The following is a 15,125-nucleotide window of genomic DNA, read 5'->3' as shown; positions in this document are numbered from 1 at the left end:
CCTGGTACAGAGAACAGTACCTGAGGTGCAGCGTGCACACATGTGTGTGTGTGTGTGTCTGCACACATGCATGCTTGTGAGTATGCATGTTCAGACGTTAGGAGGAATGAGGTCTATCCCACCAAATCTTTTCTCCTAAAACTCGCCTAGGATTTGTCCACATCCTGGCCCAGCCACTCCTCAGGGCCAAAGGAAGAAGCCTCCTTACAGCATCTTTTCACAGACCAGAGAACAGGCTGTGTCATGTGCCAAGTTGCCCTGTTCCTCCTTCTGAAACCAGGGCTTTTGCTAACCTGCTGTGGAGGAGGGAGGAGACAGAGGTGGAGGCAGATATTGCAGTTTTTCTCCCTGAGACTAAAGAACTTAATGAGGCTAGTGATACTTGGCACTGAACCCCTTGGACCTCAGAGTGTACCCTGAGTTTACATGCATTAACTCCCTGAGCCTCGCCAACATCAGCCTGCCAGATAGGGTGAGAAGTTTCACTCTTGTATGAGATCCAGCTTCACACGGAGTTTTGGGACTTGTGCTTTTTCTTTGTCCCTCTCTACCCACAAAAATTTTTAAGGGAGAGAATACAAAATAAAACAAAACACTTCTTTTTGAAGGGAGCCAGATGTTCTAGGCCTTATTTTGAAGACGGTGTTGAATTCCAGACTCTCTCCTGCTGTTTTTAGTTGATGGCTCATAATGAGAGGTGGAAGGACCAGAGTGAAACCTAGCACCTCTAATCAAGTCTTTCATGGTTAACAAGGGGGGAGGACTTGTTTTTCCTTGCCTGGGGGTGTTTCTGGGCTTCAGACTAAGGTTTCATTGAGTGTAGGATCAATTGAAGTTTCAGAAGAAGCTCTGAGTCCCTGCTATGCTTAAACTGAGAGCCCAGCCTAGCCTGCATCAGGCCTTCTCAAACTATCCCTGGTGAAGGTCCAGAGATTTTATTCCCCTCAGTCTGCTGCAGAATGAAACCTTTATAATGAAAAATCAAAATAAATATCTAGAAAAAGGAAATAAGACATGTGAAATGCAAGCCCGATTTTTAAAATTATTATTAGCTAGATATAAAATTACTGTCAATTGCTATGTAAGTTTTTAAAAATTCACTCTTCACTTCTGAAATTAACTTACTGCAAACCAGTAAGTTTGTGGACCTGTCCCGGTTCACAGACCACACTTTTAGTAGCAGCCATGTGATGGTCAAGAGCATGCGTTTGGGAAGCAGGGACCCCAGTTCAAGTCCTGGCTGATTGACTTACTAGTTGCAGAACTGGGACGGGTCATTTAACTCTTGCAAGCTTGCTTCCTTGTCTGTAGAGTAGAAAGACCTCCTTCACAGGGTGGTTGAAAAAGTTAAAGGAAATTTTGTCTGTCTTTTCATGTCTGTCATGAAGCCTTGAAAATACAAAGTGGCAGGGAGCAAAAATCACCCTAGGAGAAGGTTCCAAGCAAGCCGCTTTCTTTGCCCATAAGTGGGTTGCCACGCAGTGTAAGTTTTTAGACGTCACGGTCAGAGTTCTCTGCAGCCATTTGTCTTTCTGGTCTGAGAGAAACTGACCATAGCAGGGCTTGGATCGAAGAAGCCGGGGACCTCCATCTCCAGCTGCCTTCATGGTTTTTCTGAACTTTTGGGTTATCTGCTTCTGTTTGGATGGGAGATTCCATTTCTTTCTTGATTTTCTTGTCTACATGAAGCAGGAAGTGCGCTGCCAAAGGGTTCTCCACCAATAACAATAAAACAACAATAACAATAATTAAAGATAATGACTTCTACCTTGTTGAGCCTTTGAAATGTTATTTCAACAAGGTTTCTCTTTGATGCTATCACAGACTCTTTGATTTCTCCTCCTTGTGGTCCTGTGGTTCTGCCAAAAGTTATGACATTTAGACCTGGAGAAACGGGAGCCAGGTTTCAACTTATTAGCAGCCAACTTAGCTGTACAACTGGCTGCTGTGAGGCGGGTTGGCTGGTGGTTGTGATGCCAGTTTCTACCACCCATGGAGCCCAAGGGCAGGGTTGGAATCTGGCATTTCAGGGTGCAGACTCCTCCTGTCCTGGGAAATGTGGGCCAGAGTTTGACGGCAGGCAGTAGTCCTGGAAGGAAGAGTCCACAGGAGGCGGCCTGTAGGATAGAGGAATAATAATAATAGGACATTAATTATAACAGTGCTATGTTCAGCCCTACCAAGTACTTACTCTGTGCCAAGCAGGATGTTAAGTGCTTTACATTTATTGTTTCTTTGAGCCCTCAAAATCAGTAGGGTAGATACTATTGTTCCCATTTTACAGATGAGAAAACTGAGGCTCTGATAACTACGTAAGGGATTTCTCTTTCTCTGTAAGGAATCGCCAGGGGTGGGGCTTAAGCTGACCTCCGGGGGAGCCTCCCTGAGTTCTCAGGCCTAAGGGAATATGGGCTGGAATTAACAGTAACAGGCCCTGATTTGAGGCCAACTGTGTCTGACTTGAATCAATCTATCAGTTCACCTGGTGATTTTCAAACCTGAGTGGACATTAGAATCACTGAGGGAACTTCTACAAACTAGAGATGCCCAGGTCCAGCCACAGACCAATGAAATCAGGGTCACAGGGATGGAAACCAGGTGTCAGTAACTCACTGCCCTCAGCCCTCTTGGCCCTAGGGTTTGTCAGGAGCACCCAGGCAGCTGAACTCCAACGGTAGGGATGAGTAGTCAGGAGTAGGGAGGAGTGAGGAACCAGGGGTGGTGGTGGAAAGGGACAAGGAGGACTTTCCTGGTGGGGATCTCAAACTCCAGGGGTGTCATTTGTCCCTGCCTGGAAGCCAAACACCATCACCGTGGCTGCCATGGGAGAATTTAGCAGCTAATGAGCTCAAATCAAGCCTCAGCAGAAGTTGTATTTTAAAAAGAAATGAATGTGTAAGGTGAATTCTTCATTCTCCAAATATCTGCTGAGAACCTAGTATGTAACAGACCCTGTGCAGGGCTCTGGGACACAACGGAACAGAACACCAGATTCCCAGAAGCAGCATGAAGGTTAACTGAGTAAATGAATGAACTGGTTCTGCCATGCATTTCATGGCACTTCACCGGCCAAATTAAAACCTGTTCATTTCTTCCACCTTAAGGTTAGTGGTGCCCGCCTGTTGAAGGGCTCTCTCTAAGGAATGGCCAGGGGTGAGGCTGAAGCTGACCCTGAAGGAGCCACTTTTTTTAGAGCGGAGGTGCCTGCAGGTGCCAGGGCTCCTTCAGCCCATCCTTTCTCAGCATTGTGGCCTCACACAATGATGAGCCGTTTCCTGTCTGGGGCTGGTGAGATATTGAAAATACTTAAGTAGAAACACATCACAGGATATGGGGACCTAAGGATCCCACAGACCCCAGCAGGGCAGGCTGCAGCCCAGCTCACAGTGAAGTCCATGGACTTTGGAGTCGAACAGACATGAATTCAAGTCTAGACTACCATTTTCTAGACACGCAGCCATGGCTAGTTAACTCAACCTGCGGGCTCTGAGGTGTCCCTGTGGCCAGGAGAATGAATATATGGGGTCAGGAAATGTTTATCAGATAAGCCTCAAGTTCTTTTTTTTTTTTTTTTTTTTTTTGAGACGAAGTCTCACTGTCACCCAGTCACCCAGACTGGAGTGTGGTGGCACGATCTCTGCTCACTGCCACCTCCGCCTCCCAGGTTAAAGCGATTCTCCTGCCTCAGCGTCCCGAGTAGCTGGGACTACAGGCGCCTGCCACTATCCCTGACTATTTTTTGTATTTTAAGTAGAGACAGGGTTTCACCATGTTGGCCAGGCTGGTCTCAAACTCCTGACCTAAAGTGATCCACCTGCCTCGGCCTCCCCAAGTGCTTGGGATTACAGCGTGAGCCACTGTGCCCAGCCATAAGCCTCAAGTTCTTCATCTGTAAAATGGGAATAATACCCCCTAGCACTGTAAGGATCAAATTAAATCATATTTCTGGGGAATTGCATACTTGTACATAGTGAGTCCTCAACAGGTGATGATGGTGGTGTTGGTGGTTGTAATTGGTGCTGAAACAGAGGGACCTTCTCCACTGAAATACTTTGGGTTTTGTACAAGACAGTGCAGGGGAGAATTGCCACAGAGCCTGGCCCTGGCTGGTAGAGGCTGGGAAAAGAGACCCAGAGAGATTCCCTTGGTCAAAGATCTGGGGAGAGGCCCATGGGGGTGGTGGAGAGAGTGGGGATGTCGAAAAAGAAACCAAATTACCCTAAGTTCTGGAGGAGACAGGCCCTGCCAAGTATTTAATTCAGCAAGAGTGAAATGAAAGGGAAACGAAATTGCTGTTGTGCATCTAGGTGACAGTTTCCACCTCCGCCTGTTGGCTGCAGGGCAAACAGTAATTATGCACTAAGGCAAGGGAGCTTCAGCCAGGAACATCCTTGGAAGAATGCAGGCTGTGAACTCAGACTTTGTCTTCTTTTTTTCTCTTCCTCCCCTCTGCCCTCCCCGCCCCCCACCAGGTGACTTGGTCTCCCGTGCCATGCACCACATGCAGGGGCGTCACCCCCTGTGCCCGGGTGCCAGCCCTGCCCGCCAGGCCCGCCAGCCGCCACAGCCCATCACTTGGTCCCCCGACGCCCTCCACACGCTCTACTACTTTCTGCGGTGTCCACAGATGGAGTCCATGGAGAACCCCAACCTGGACCCCCCGAGAATGACCTTGAACAATGAACGGTAGGGATCTTCCTTGGGCTGAGCACCTGGTGGGACGTGCTCCCAAACGTGCATTGACCAACTGACTGACACTGACTGACGACTGACCGACAGGGCGAGGAAGGGGCCCTGGAGCTGTGCTATGCCTGTGAGGAGGTGGCCCAGGAATTCCGATGGATGAAGGCCTGCACTGGTGTGCAGTGGGATTTTTTTTTCCTCTGAGCTGATGCAGCATGGGGCCACTGAGACTCAGAACGTGTGCTTCTGCCTCTGTGCCCAGTCTGGCATGAGCTCACTGGGCTCTCTGAAATTCAGCTGCCTTGTTATAAAATGAGATAGTCACACCCACCTAGAAAGGTTAGTGCTCTGAGTAAAAGCATGTAGGATGGGGGCTAGGTGGGAACTGGCCCTTGGCCAGTGGTGGCTGTCACCTCTTTTCATGGGGTTATCCCATTCAAAAGTGATCAAATGATCATTGCTGCCGTCATTGTTATGAGGGGTCTTGGGTGTGTTTTGCCCCATCCATTCATTTAACAGAGGAGACCATCGTGGCCCTGGCAGCTCTCTGATCTCCAGCAGGTTAGTGGTTGAATAGCCCCTGGACCCAAGCCTGTGGGCTTCTAGTCAGGTACTTTCACTAGAGGGTCCCAACACTTTCCTAGCTGGGAGCAAGGCTGCAAAGAACAGATGTGCAGGTTGTATACTGCACAACAGAACCCAGTGAGGGGCATGAGTAGGGGATGCACGTGGGGCCATGTCAGCCTGAAGACAGGATACCTTTTCTTTTTTTTTTTTTTTTTTTTTGAGACAGAGTCTTGCTCTGTTGCCCAGGCTGGAGTGCAATGGCACAATCTTGGCTCACTGCAAGCTCCACCTCCAAGGTTCACGCCATTCTCCTGCCTCAGCCTCCCGAGTAGCTGGGACTACAGGTGCCTGCCACCATGCCTGGCTAATTTTTTTGTATTTTTAGTAGAGACGGGGTTGCACTGTGTTAGCAAGGATGGTCTCGATCTCCTGATCTCGTGATCCACGTGCCTTGGCCTCCCAAAGTGCTGGGATTACAGGCGTGAGCCACCACGCCCGGTCTTAGGATACCTTTTCTAATGGGTTTTCTCTGAGGGCTGCCTTTTGAAATTTTCTACCTGGAAAATATAATATGTTTTTTTATAACTCGTACCAAACATTGTATATGCTGGCATGAGCCTCACATGGAGGCCACTGCTTGGCCACTTAAGGTAAGGTCTGTCCATGGGCTCAAGAGTTGTGGGTTTGAGGGTCCAGGAAGTGGGAAAGGCTTGCACTCGGTTTGGGAAGCCCCATTCGCACACATTTCACCACGCAGTGAGGCCCAGGAAAGGCAGAGCCCACGGGACTCAGTGCCCCACCTGAAGGGAGACGATCTGAGACCTCAATATTGGAAGTCCCGGGGGCTCTGCAGTCCCCTTGCCTGGCTGCCCGCTGTCTTTGGGGGGCATTGAGTCTCATCAGCTCTGTGATCCACAACTGGCTCCACAGCCAGGTCTGCTTCCTCAGTGCCCCAGAAAACAAAGGCACTAAGGTGGATTTACTGAGTGTTTACTATGTGCTAGGCACTGTGCTGAGCAGTTTGCAGGCAGATGCTCAGTTAATTCACACACTACCAAGAAAGAGGTGTTCTTCAGAGCCCCATTTACAGATGAGTAAGTGGAGGCATGGAGAGACTAACTGGCCCCATGACACAGGCTCATAACCACTACACTGTACCTCCACATAACCATGCCCCTCATAACCACTACACTGTACCTCCTGTCACTAAGAGGAATATAAAACAGCAGTGGCCCAGTACATGTATAGTAGGGTCCCAGTAAATGGTACCATTGCTGTTATCAGTACTAGTATCCTTATGTCATCATTGTTTTACTTCTCTGGGAGTTGGAGGGCAAATGCAAGTCTGAGGAGGGCCACCCTGGGCCTGACACAGCAAGAAGGCTGCAGGTGGAGCCCTGGGCATCCTGAAAGACACCTTTGGCGGGAGCTGGGGCCAAAGCACAGGCCCTAAGCCCCAGCTGTTCCTGCTTTGTGGAAAAGTGTTGTGGTTGAAGGAGTCAGCTGGGAAGGAAAAAGAGCAGGGAAGACATCTGGGAGGAAGAGGCAGGAGGCTTGCTTGCTATTTGGTAAGGTGCTGGGCTGAGGCCGGGTCACTCACACAAAGGTGACTGGGAGGACAGGCGCCTTCTTCAGGCCTGTTGCCCTGGCTGCTGGGCCCTCAGGCTGTCATGGCTATAGGCCCAGGGGCAGTCATTCCTCTGCTGGCACTTTCTCCCGCACCCCCCGGGCATCTTTGTCATGTCCTGTGGCTTTCCCCCAGGAGGGTTCCCAGCCCCCTGTACTCTAATACACAGCATCAGGGTTTCTTCATGATCTGAGTTGCACAGCCCTATGTGGTTATAACAGCTGAGCTTGCATGGTAGTAGACACACGTGCATGTGTTTACGTAGCCATTTATTTAAAAACCGCACTATCTGTAGCACAAATAATTTGGTAGCAAAGATATTTTTCCATGAATCATTTCAAATGAATATCAGACACATGGGGAATTGGAACCCCCATTAGGAAAAAAAAAAAAAAAACAAATTTTTAAGTTATGACACAGAAAGGAGGACAACCCTAAAAATACCTGAGGGAGCCAACAGCCCGACGGCGCCCCGGTGGCCTGGCTCCTGTCGCTGAGCAGATCTGCTGCCCTCTGGCTCACTGACAGGGAAGGCCCTGGAGGCTGTGGGGATTCTTCCTGGGAGCGCTGAGCTTACAGCATTACTGCAGGCTGGGCTGGGCCAATGTCCCATCAAGGCCCCAGCACCCTGATACCCTCACCAGAGCTCTGGGGAAAACCTCTCCTGATGCAAATAGTAGCTGGAGTTTGCTAGGGTTCCAGAGTGGCAGAGCTTTGCTTTTGTGAGTTTGGGGATGTGCAACGTCTGTCTCTTGCTCCACTTCATCCTCCTGAAGCCCCGTCCTCTGTCCCACCTGGAAGCATGGCGGACTGAGTTCACCCAGCCAGAATTGGACGGAGCCCCTGATTTCAATGTGACCGTGGTTGTCTGGCTGTAGAGACTGTCTGTTTGGGGATTGGTGGCTCTCTGGGTTTGTTTGGGATTAAGTGACCTCCTCTACTGCCTTGCACACATGGGAGAGGGAGCTCAGTTTGGTGATATGGGTTTGGCAGCATGACATCATTGATGGAACCACTCAAGTCTGTCCTCATATTTCTGCTTTAAAGAAAGGTACCCTGATTCCTTCAATTAGGGGCTATGTGTGACCACATCCATGGCGACAACGGGAAGGGACGTGTGTTCATCTCTTTTGTGTGGAGCTCACTGTGGCATTCCCTGCTAAGCCACCTGCTGCTTCTGCAGTGTTTGGTGGGGACTTCACATCTTTCCGTAAGGGGCCTTCTCCCCAGAGCTCTCTGCTCTGGTTTGGGAGAAGAGACAATGGGAGGAGGGAGGGGCAGAAGCAGCAGGAACTCAGAGTGGTGAGCGGGCAGCTTTGCAGGGAATGAGAAGCCTCTAACCTCCTTTCATCTACTGCTGCAGTGAGCCTGGTGCATCAAGAAACAGTACAGGCTTTGGGGCAGAGGCCTGGGCTCAGAAGGCCCTTCCATGCCTTAGGCTCCTCACCTGTAAAATGGGGCTAAGTAATTCTATCCGGTAGGACAAAGTGAGATAACATACGCCCTTCTTTTAAAGCCCATTTCTACCTACTTCTAGGCCCAAAGAACATCAGCAAGTTTGGTGCTATCATTACCTCCGTTTCACAAGTGAGTACAGGAGGCCGCAGGGTACCTGGCTGATAAGTGGCGAGGCCAGGATTCAAACCTGAGGTCTCTCTCACCTCAAGGCCCTTGCCTTTCCCTGTGCCAGGCTGTGGCTTTCCCAGCTGGCTGCTGAGACCTGATCCTACAGCTCTGAGGCATGCTGGGTGGGCCCTGGCCTTTGGGGCCACCTCCTCTGGGGCCATTCCAGCCCCACCCCCTCACTATCCTGGGAAAGCTCTGCAGCTGGAGCCTCCCTGCACCCTTCCAGGGTGCCTTTCTCACTGGCAGCTTTGCATCCCAGGCACCAGCCAGGCACAAGGCAGGGTCTAAAACACAGAATTAGTCACAGCTGCTGCCCTGCAGGGTGTGTCATCACCCGAGATCAAGCTCAGAAAGTGAAAGAGCCTCTTGTCAGGGATCCAGGTTGCCCAGGGAGATCGGGAGCCTCCTTCCTCTGAGGTCTGGAGGAGAATGGACAACCATCTGGTTAGATGTGGCCCTTGCTGGTTGTGCCTGGGGGCAGAGGGTTGGGCTAGCTGGAACAGAATCTTTGGCAGAGGATATACCTCCTCAGCCATCACCCTCCTGGGGAATGAGAGGTCTGGGGCAGTAAGGATAAAGACTACGCAGACACGTAGGAAGGCAAGAGGGCCACCAGCTTGCCAGCAAATTGCTGGAAGGCAGCATCATCAAGTAGAGGAGACAGAGGGAGACATGCAGTCAGAGGTGCAGAGGGCCTGAGGTCGACAGGAGGTGACCATTTCTCCACATCAGAACCTGGGCTGCTGGAGGGCTTGGGGTCCCCCAGGCACCCTTCCAGACTGTATCTACTGTGAGCAGCAGCAAAGAAGCCAGACCCTTGAGGAGTGGCCAGGCAGAGAGAGTGGGAATGGCAGAGGGCCACTGGTCCACAGAGCGGTCCGCTTGCTAAGCCTCAGATCCTGGCCTCTTGCCTTGTTCTCCCCAGCCCTGCACAGCACGTCTCTGCCTCTGTGGAGGGAGGCACACTCAGAAGGCTTGGAGCCTGCTGGTATCCAGGACATGAAAGCAGGAGGAGTGTGGAACCCTTCCCAGAGTTCTGATTGGGGGTCGGGCCTAGAAACCTCTGGTGTCATGACTTCGTAGCCAGCCAGAATAGCCCCATCTGAGGAGGGCCCTGCTATTCAAAGGCGTGCATTTGAGATCTACCTTGCCGCTTTTTATAACCTTCAACCAGTCATTTAACCTCTTCAAGGCTCTTAATCATCTGTAAGGTATGCGGACCCAATGAGTTCACATATTTTGGGGGGTTTTCTTGGAAACAGGGTCTTGCTCTGTCTCCCAGGCTGGAGTGCAGTGGCACAATCTCAGCTCACTGCCTCTTTGACATCCTGGGCTCATGCAATCCTCCCACCTCAGTCTCCCCAGTAGCTGGGACCACAGATGTGCCCCACCACACCTGGCTAACTTTTAAAAAAATTTTGTAGAAATGGGGTCCTACCACGTTGCCCAGGTTGGTCTCAAAATCCTGGGCTCAAGGGACCCTCCTGCCTTGGCCTCCCAAAGTGCTGGGATTATAGCCATGAGCCATTGCACCTGCTCACTACCTACTTTTAGAACAGGGCCTAGGACACACTGAGTATCTGTTCTTGTGATTATCAACACGATGGTTTGTATCAGGCAGGGGAGCAGCATATACAGAGTCCAAGTGGCTAGAGGAAGCAAGGCACCCCGGAGAGACCGGCGATGGGGAGGAGCAGAGCAAGGGAACACGGGCACTGTTGTGCAGGATGGAGCACAGAAGTGGGCGGACCTTGTGGGCCAAGACACACAGGGCTGAGCTTGTGGCTGAGAAGGTCCTGCCCCCATTGGTGCATCTATTTGTGATTGGCTGGGTTTTATTTGTCCTTCTTCCCACACTTCCCTTCTTGGGGCCTGAACCCTTCTAAGAATAAGGGCAGCAGAGGGTCCAGGAAGCCCCTCCCATGCTGCTTGTCTTGATGCTCCTATAAAGGTCTGCCCTGGAGAAGTCTGATATGTAGTTCTGCACCCCCAGACAGGTTCAGGAGAGACGAGACCAGGGTGCTGATGTTATACTAATCTTGTTCTCCAACTCACATAGAGCTCTTTTTGCTAGGGCTAGCAGGACCTGCTCAGAGGTTGAAGCTCTTGTCCAGGTGAGATCCCGGTAGACGATAAATGTGTGTCCGGCCCAGCTCTTGGCTTCCCTGTTCCGTATCAGGCTAGACAGAATTTCAAAGAGCTGGAGCCAGCGAACGTGTCAGTACTCTGGGTTCCAGCCACTTTGTTGGAAACGCACACCTGGGGCTTTTTTTCTCTTTAAGAGACTGGCTCACTCTGTCACCCAGGCTGGAATGCAGTGGCGCAATCATGGTTCACTGCAGTCTTGAACTCCTGGGTGCAAGTGATCCTCCCACCTCAGCCTCCCAAGTAGCTGGTACTATAGGTGCATGCCACCATGCCACCTGGGGCTTCTGATGGTGACCAAGGGGAGGAGGGTGCCATAAGCCTCTTGGGTCATCCCAGAGGTGTTATCTCGGCTACCTTCTAGGAGTATGACCATGTCAACTCATCTTCCTGGGCCTCAGTTTCCTCATCAGTAAAATGGTCAAGATAGTAGTATGGCTTCTACGGTTAAATGAGATAATACAGTAAAGCACTTAGCTCAATGCTAAGCACATAAAAAGTGCTCATTAAATGGTGTCTCCTCCTCATTATAATGGCCATAAACACATTTAGATGGCATGTTTGACACTCAGAGCAGGCTCTCTTTATTGAGGTAGCATGACATTTCCTAAAATGTGATTCTCAAGTGATATCTGGGTCAGTAATACTACTACTAATACAGTTACTAATACTACTACTGATGATATTACTACTAATTAACCACTACCACTATGACTAATAATAATACAATTACTAAGATTACTGCTACTACCAGCATTACCACCACTGCTAGTTATAGCGAGCGTTATAGAGCACACATTCACAGACAGATACTGTGTTAAGTGCTTGACTTACTCCTGTTTCTCCCTGGGCTCCTGCGGATCCATGGAGAAGGGCTGTAGGAGAATGATAAAGAGTAGCTTATGAGTCTCCAGCCTAATGAGGGAGACAAAAGCAAGACGGAAGTAAACAAATGAGCAAAGCCCACCAGACAGTGCAGGGGGAAGCTCAGGTGCATGATGGTGCACGAGGTCAGCCCTCAGGCTCTGAAGCCTGCCTGGATTCCAATCCCAGCCCTGCCACTCACGAGCTGGGTGGCCTCAGGCATGTCATTTACCCTCTGCATCTCAGTCTGTTTTTTTTTTTTTTTTTTTTTTTTGGGCAGCGGGGCGGGGGTGGGGCAGGGGCCGGAGGGAGTCACACTCTGTTACCCAGGCTGGAGTGCAGTGGCACGATCTTGACTCACTGCAGCCTCCACCTTCCAGGTTCAAGTGATTCTCCTGCCTCAGCCTCCCGAGTAGCTGGGATTATAGGCACATGCCACCATGCCTGGCTAATTTTTGTATTTTTAGTAGAGACAGGGTTTTGCCATGTTGGCCAGGCTGGTCTCGAACTCCTGTCCTCAAGTGATCCACCTTCCTAGGCCTCCCAAAGTGCTGAGATTACAGGCATGAGCCACTGCGGCCAGCCCAGTCTCTTCTTAATAGGGGATTAATAGTGTCAACATCATAGGGGTGTTGTGGGGATCAAGTGAGTTAATATACGTAAGGCACTTAGCATAGTGCCTGGTACACAGTAAGAAGCAGCAGCAGCAGCATCACATTTAAGAGGATTCTGAGAAGGCTGGAGTAGGTGGGGGACATGTCGGAGCAGACCTGGTATTTTTAACTGGGCCTTAAAGGACAGCCACAGAAGATTGGGAGAGGTGAATGGCATGGGCAGCAAGAGTCATAGAAGGACTTTTGTTGTTTCAGAGCACGAATTTTATAACAGAAATGGATCTACACTTTAAAAACATAAAAATTAGTTGAGTGGTTGTTGCTGTTGAGACAGGGTCTCACTCTGTCACCCAGGGTGGGATGCAGTGGCGTGATCACGGCTCACTGCAACGTCGACCTCCTGGGCTCAGGCAATCCTCCCACCTCCACCTCCTCAGTAGCTGGGACTGTTGGCCCACTCCGCCATGCCTGGCTAATTTTTTTATTTTTTGTAGAAATGGGGTTTCGCCGTGTCACCCAGACTGGTCTTGAATTCCTGGAGTCAAGGGATCTGCCCAGTCAGCCTCCCAAAGTGCTGGTGTTACAGGCGTGAGCCACAGTGCCCAGCATTTTTTATTATATATATATTTCTTTTCTTTTCTCTTTTCTTTTGGCTAGTCAAGTGAAACAGTGGGAGTGGCGAAGGAACAAGGAAATCTGTAACTGGTTGTGATCGATTAATTGTAGAAACCACTGCACTCAGACCAGCAGTTGGTTTTTTAAGTCATCGCTGATTGTTGTTTATCTAGGCAAATACTTCAAGGTCAAGCTGTAGGTCAGTGGTTTCCCAGTGGAAAAAGAAGTGCATCCTCTGAGCCGCTGTGGGATGAGGATCAAATCCCAGCTCTTTTCTTCTGGCTCTATGATCCAAGCAAATCACCTTACCTCTCAGAGTCTCCGTTTCCTCCTGCATAAGGTAGAGATCTGAACTGTGCCTGCTTCCTAAGGTGGGGAAATGCCCTGATACGAGTGAGGTACCACATCAAGGCACCTCTTTGTTCCATTCCAGATGCAGCAGGGAGAATGTTTCCCTCAGACAGCACTTTACATAAAGAGGACATGCCCACAGATAGGCTGTGTGTTCAGTCTGAAGAAGTGGGCTCGTTAATCTTTTGCTCAGCTTGCGAAAGTGTTTTCTTATCAAATAATAGAGATGATGGCAGTGGTGGCTTTATGCTACTGACTTCTGAGTTCCTTAAATACCATTTCAAGAAGATTTGCAATGTTAAGCTCTTTTCTCTCCTTTCCTCTCCCCCTTTTTGTGCATTAAATTTCCATCTGTTTACCCAAAATGGAAGTAAACGAAATAAGAATAGCTATTGGGTGAATTAAGTACTTGTTTCCGTGTATTCCCCAGGCTGGCACATCCACTAGCCTCTGAAGGGACTTGTTCACAGTCTACGGTGCACACAGGGAGCTTCCTTTCCACTGCCAGAAACCTCCCTCACTGTACGCTCTTTTTGTTTCCTTCAGAGCACCTTCCTCTATCTGAAGTCACCTTGCTCATGTCTGTTCCCTCCCCACCCCTCTGGAATGTAAGTGCCCTCGGTCTGCCCTGTTCCTGCTGTGTCCTCAGCACAGTCCCAGGCATGTGTAGTAGGCAGTTAAATATTTTGTTAAGTTAATGAAATAGGTGGTAGAACCTAATGGTTGGGTTCTTTGGAGTTAAAAAGGCCATGATGTGGGGTCCCGGCTCTGCCATTTCCTAGCTGTGTGACTTTGGGCAAGTTACGTGATTTGCCAAGTCTCAGTTTCCCTTGCTTGAAATAGAAAATGACTTGAAATGTTTCCAGAATTTTTTGTGAGGGGCGAATAAGGTAGCTACATGTTAAGGATGTGGCAGAGAATAAGGTGTTTGTGCATGGCAGCTGCTATTATCAGAATAATCACTGTTACCATAAGCCTGCGTGAAGGCCAAAAAGACCACGTTGTGTTCAATGAACAAGCAATCCAGAAACATTTGTAACAGCAAAAATCATATCTTCTCAACATGCATGTCTTCTCTCCTTCTCATCCATCCCTCCCTCCTTCCCTCAGTCCCTGCTCTTTAGTCCATCTTAACTCAGCCCTCAGAGTAGCTGGGAGCCAGGTGAGTGAGAAAGATGAGAGGCTCACACCTGTAATCCTAGCACTTTGGGAGGTCGAGGTGGGAGGATCACTTTAGGAGTTCAAGACAAGCCTGGGCAAAATAGTGAGACCCCATCTCTATAAAAATAAAAATTAGCTGGGCATGGTGGTGCATGCCTGTAGTCCTAGCTACTCAGGAGGCTGAGTGGGAGAATCTCTTGAGCCCAAGAGTTCGAGACTGCTGTGAGCTATGATCTCACCAACTGCACTCAGCCTGGGCAACAGAGCAACACCCCATCTCACCAAAAAAAAAAAAAAAAGGCAAAGAAGATAAGGTAGACAAGAAGACCACAGCACAGAGGGCTTGTTAAATGAGGCCCATTTTGGACAGGGACATCTACGAAATTTAGCCTTATCACAACCTACCCAAGGATTTCAAAGAACTCTACAAACTGGATTCCATTTAGCTATGGGATCAAAGACGAAGCCAACTATCAGTCACTCTTTAAAGTTGGTGACGTCCCTGGCCCCACGCCTGCTGGTTTAGCCATATGCCTATGTGCAATGGACTGCGGCTGCTGAAGGTTAAACTTGGAAGAGACCTGATCTATCTTTACATGGGCTGGAAGCATCTAGACAAAGTTTTACAGTTTACAGAGCTTGTTTAGTACACAGCTCTCTAACAGGCCCTTACAGTAGCTCTTGGAGGAAACTATTACATTCCCATTTATAGCGAGCAGACTGAGGCCTTGGGGAGGTCCGAGGCATGCCCACCATCACAGCTGGTAAGAGACAGATCTCAGCTCAGGAATGGAGGTCGGTTGTATCAGTAATAATGCAATGAATTCACATTGCTCAGAGTGGTAAATCCCTTCCCCTCCCAGGAGGGGAGA

The 15,125-nt window shown here is 49.6% G+C and overlaps 1 protein-coding gene across 2 annotated transcripts in view; it reads left to right on the top strand.

Annotated features, from left to right (window-relative positions):
• ABTB2 (ankyrin repeat and BTB domain containing 2) overlaps positions 1-15,125 on the top strand; it is a 207,991-nt gene that overhangs the window by 155,878 nt on the left and 36,988 nt on the right. For both annotated transcript variants that reach the window (XM_034932392.4, XM_003830383.5), the window contains exon 3: positions 4,473-4,686. In XM_034932392.4, the coding sequence (XP_034788283.1) occupies positions 4,473-4,686 (214 nt within the window). The remainder of the gene's footprint in view (positions 1-4,472; positions 4,687-15,125) is intronic.

The sequence above is a fragment of the Pan paniscus genome, chromosome 9 (assembly GCF_029289425.2).
Source record: "Pan paniscus chromosome 9, NHGRI_mPanPan1-v2.0_pri, whole genome shotgun sequence".
NCBI classification, from domain to species: Eukaryota; Metazoa; Chordata; class Mammalia; order Primates; family Hominidae; genus Pan; species Pan paniscus.
The sequence above is the reverse complement of the archived record's forward strand: the minus strand, read 5'-3'. Positions and strand labels throughout refer to the sequence as shown.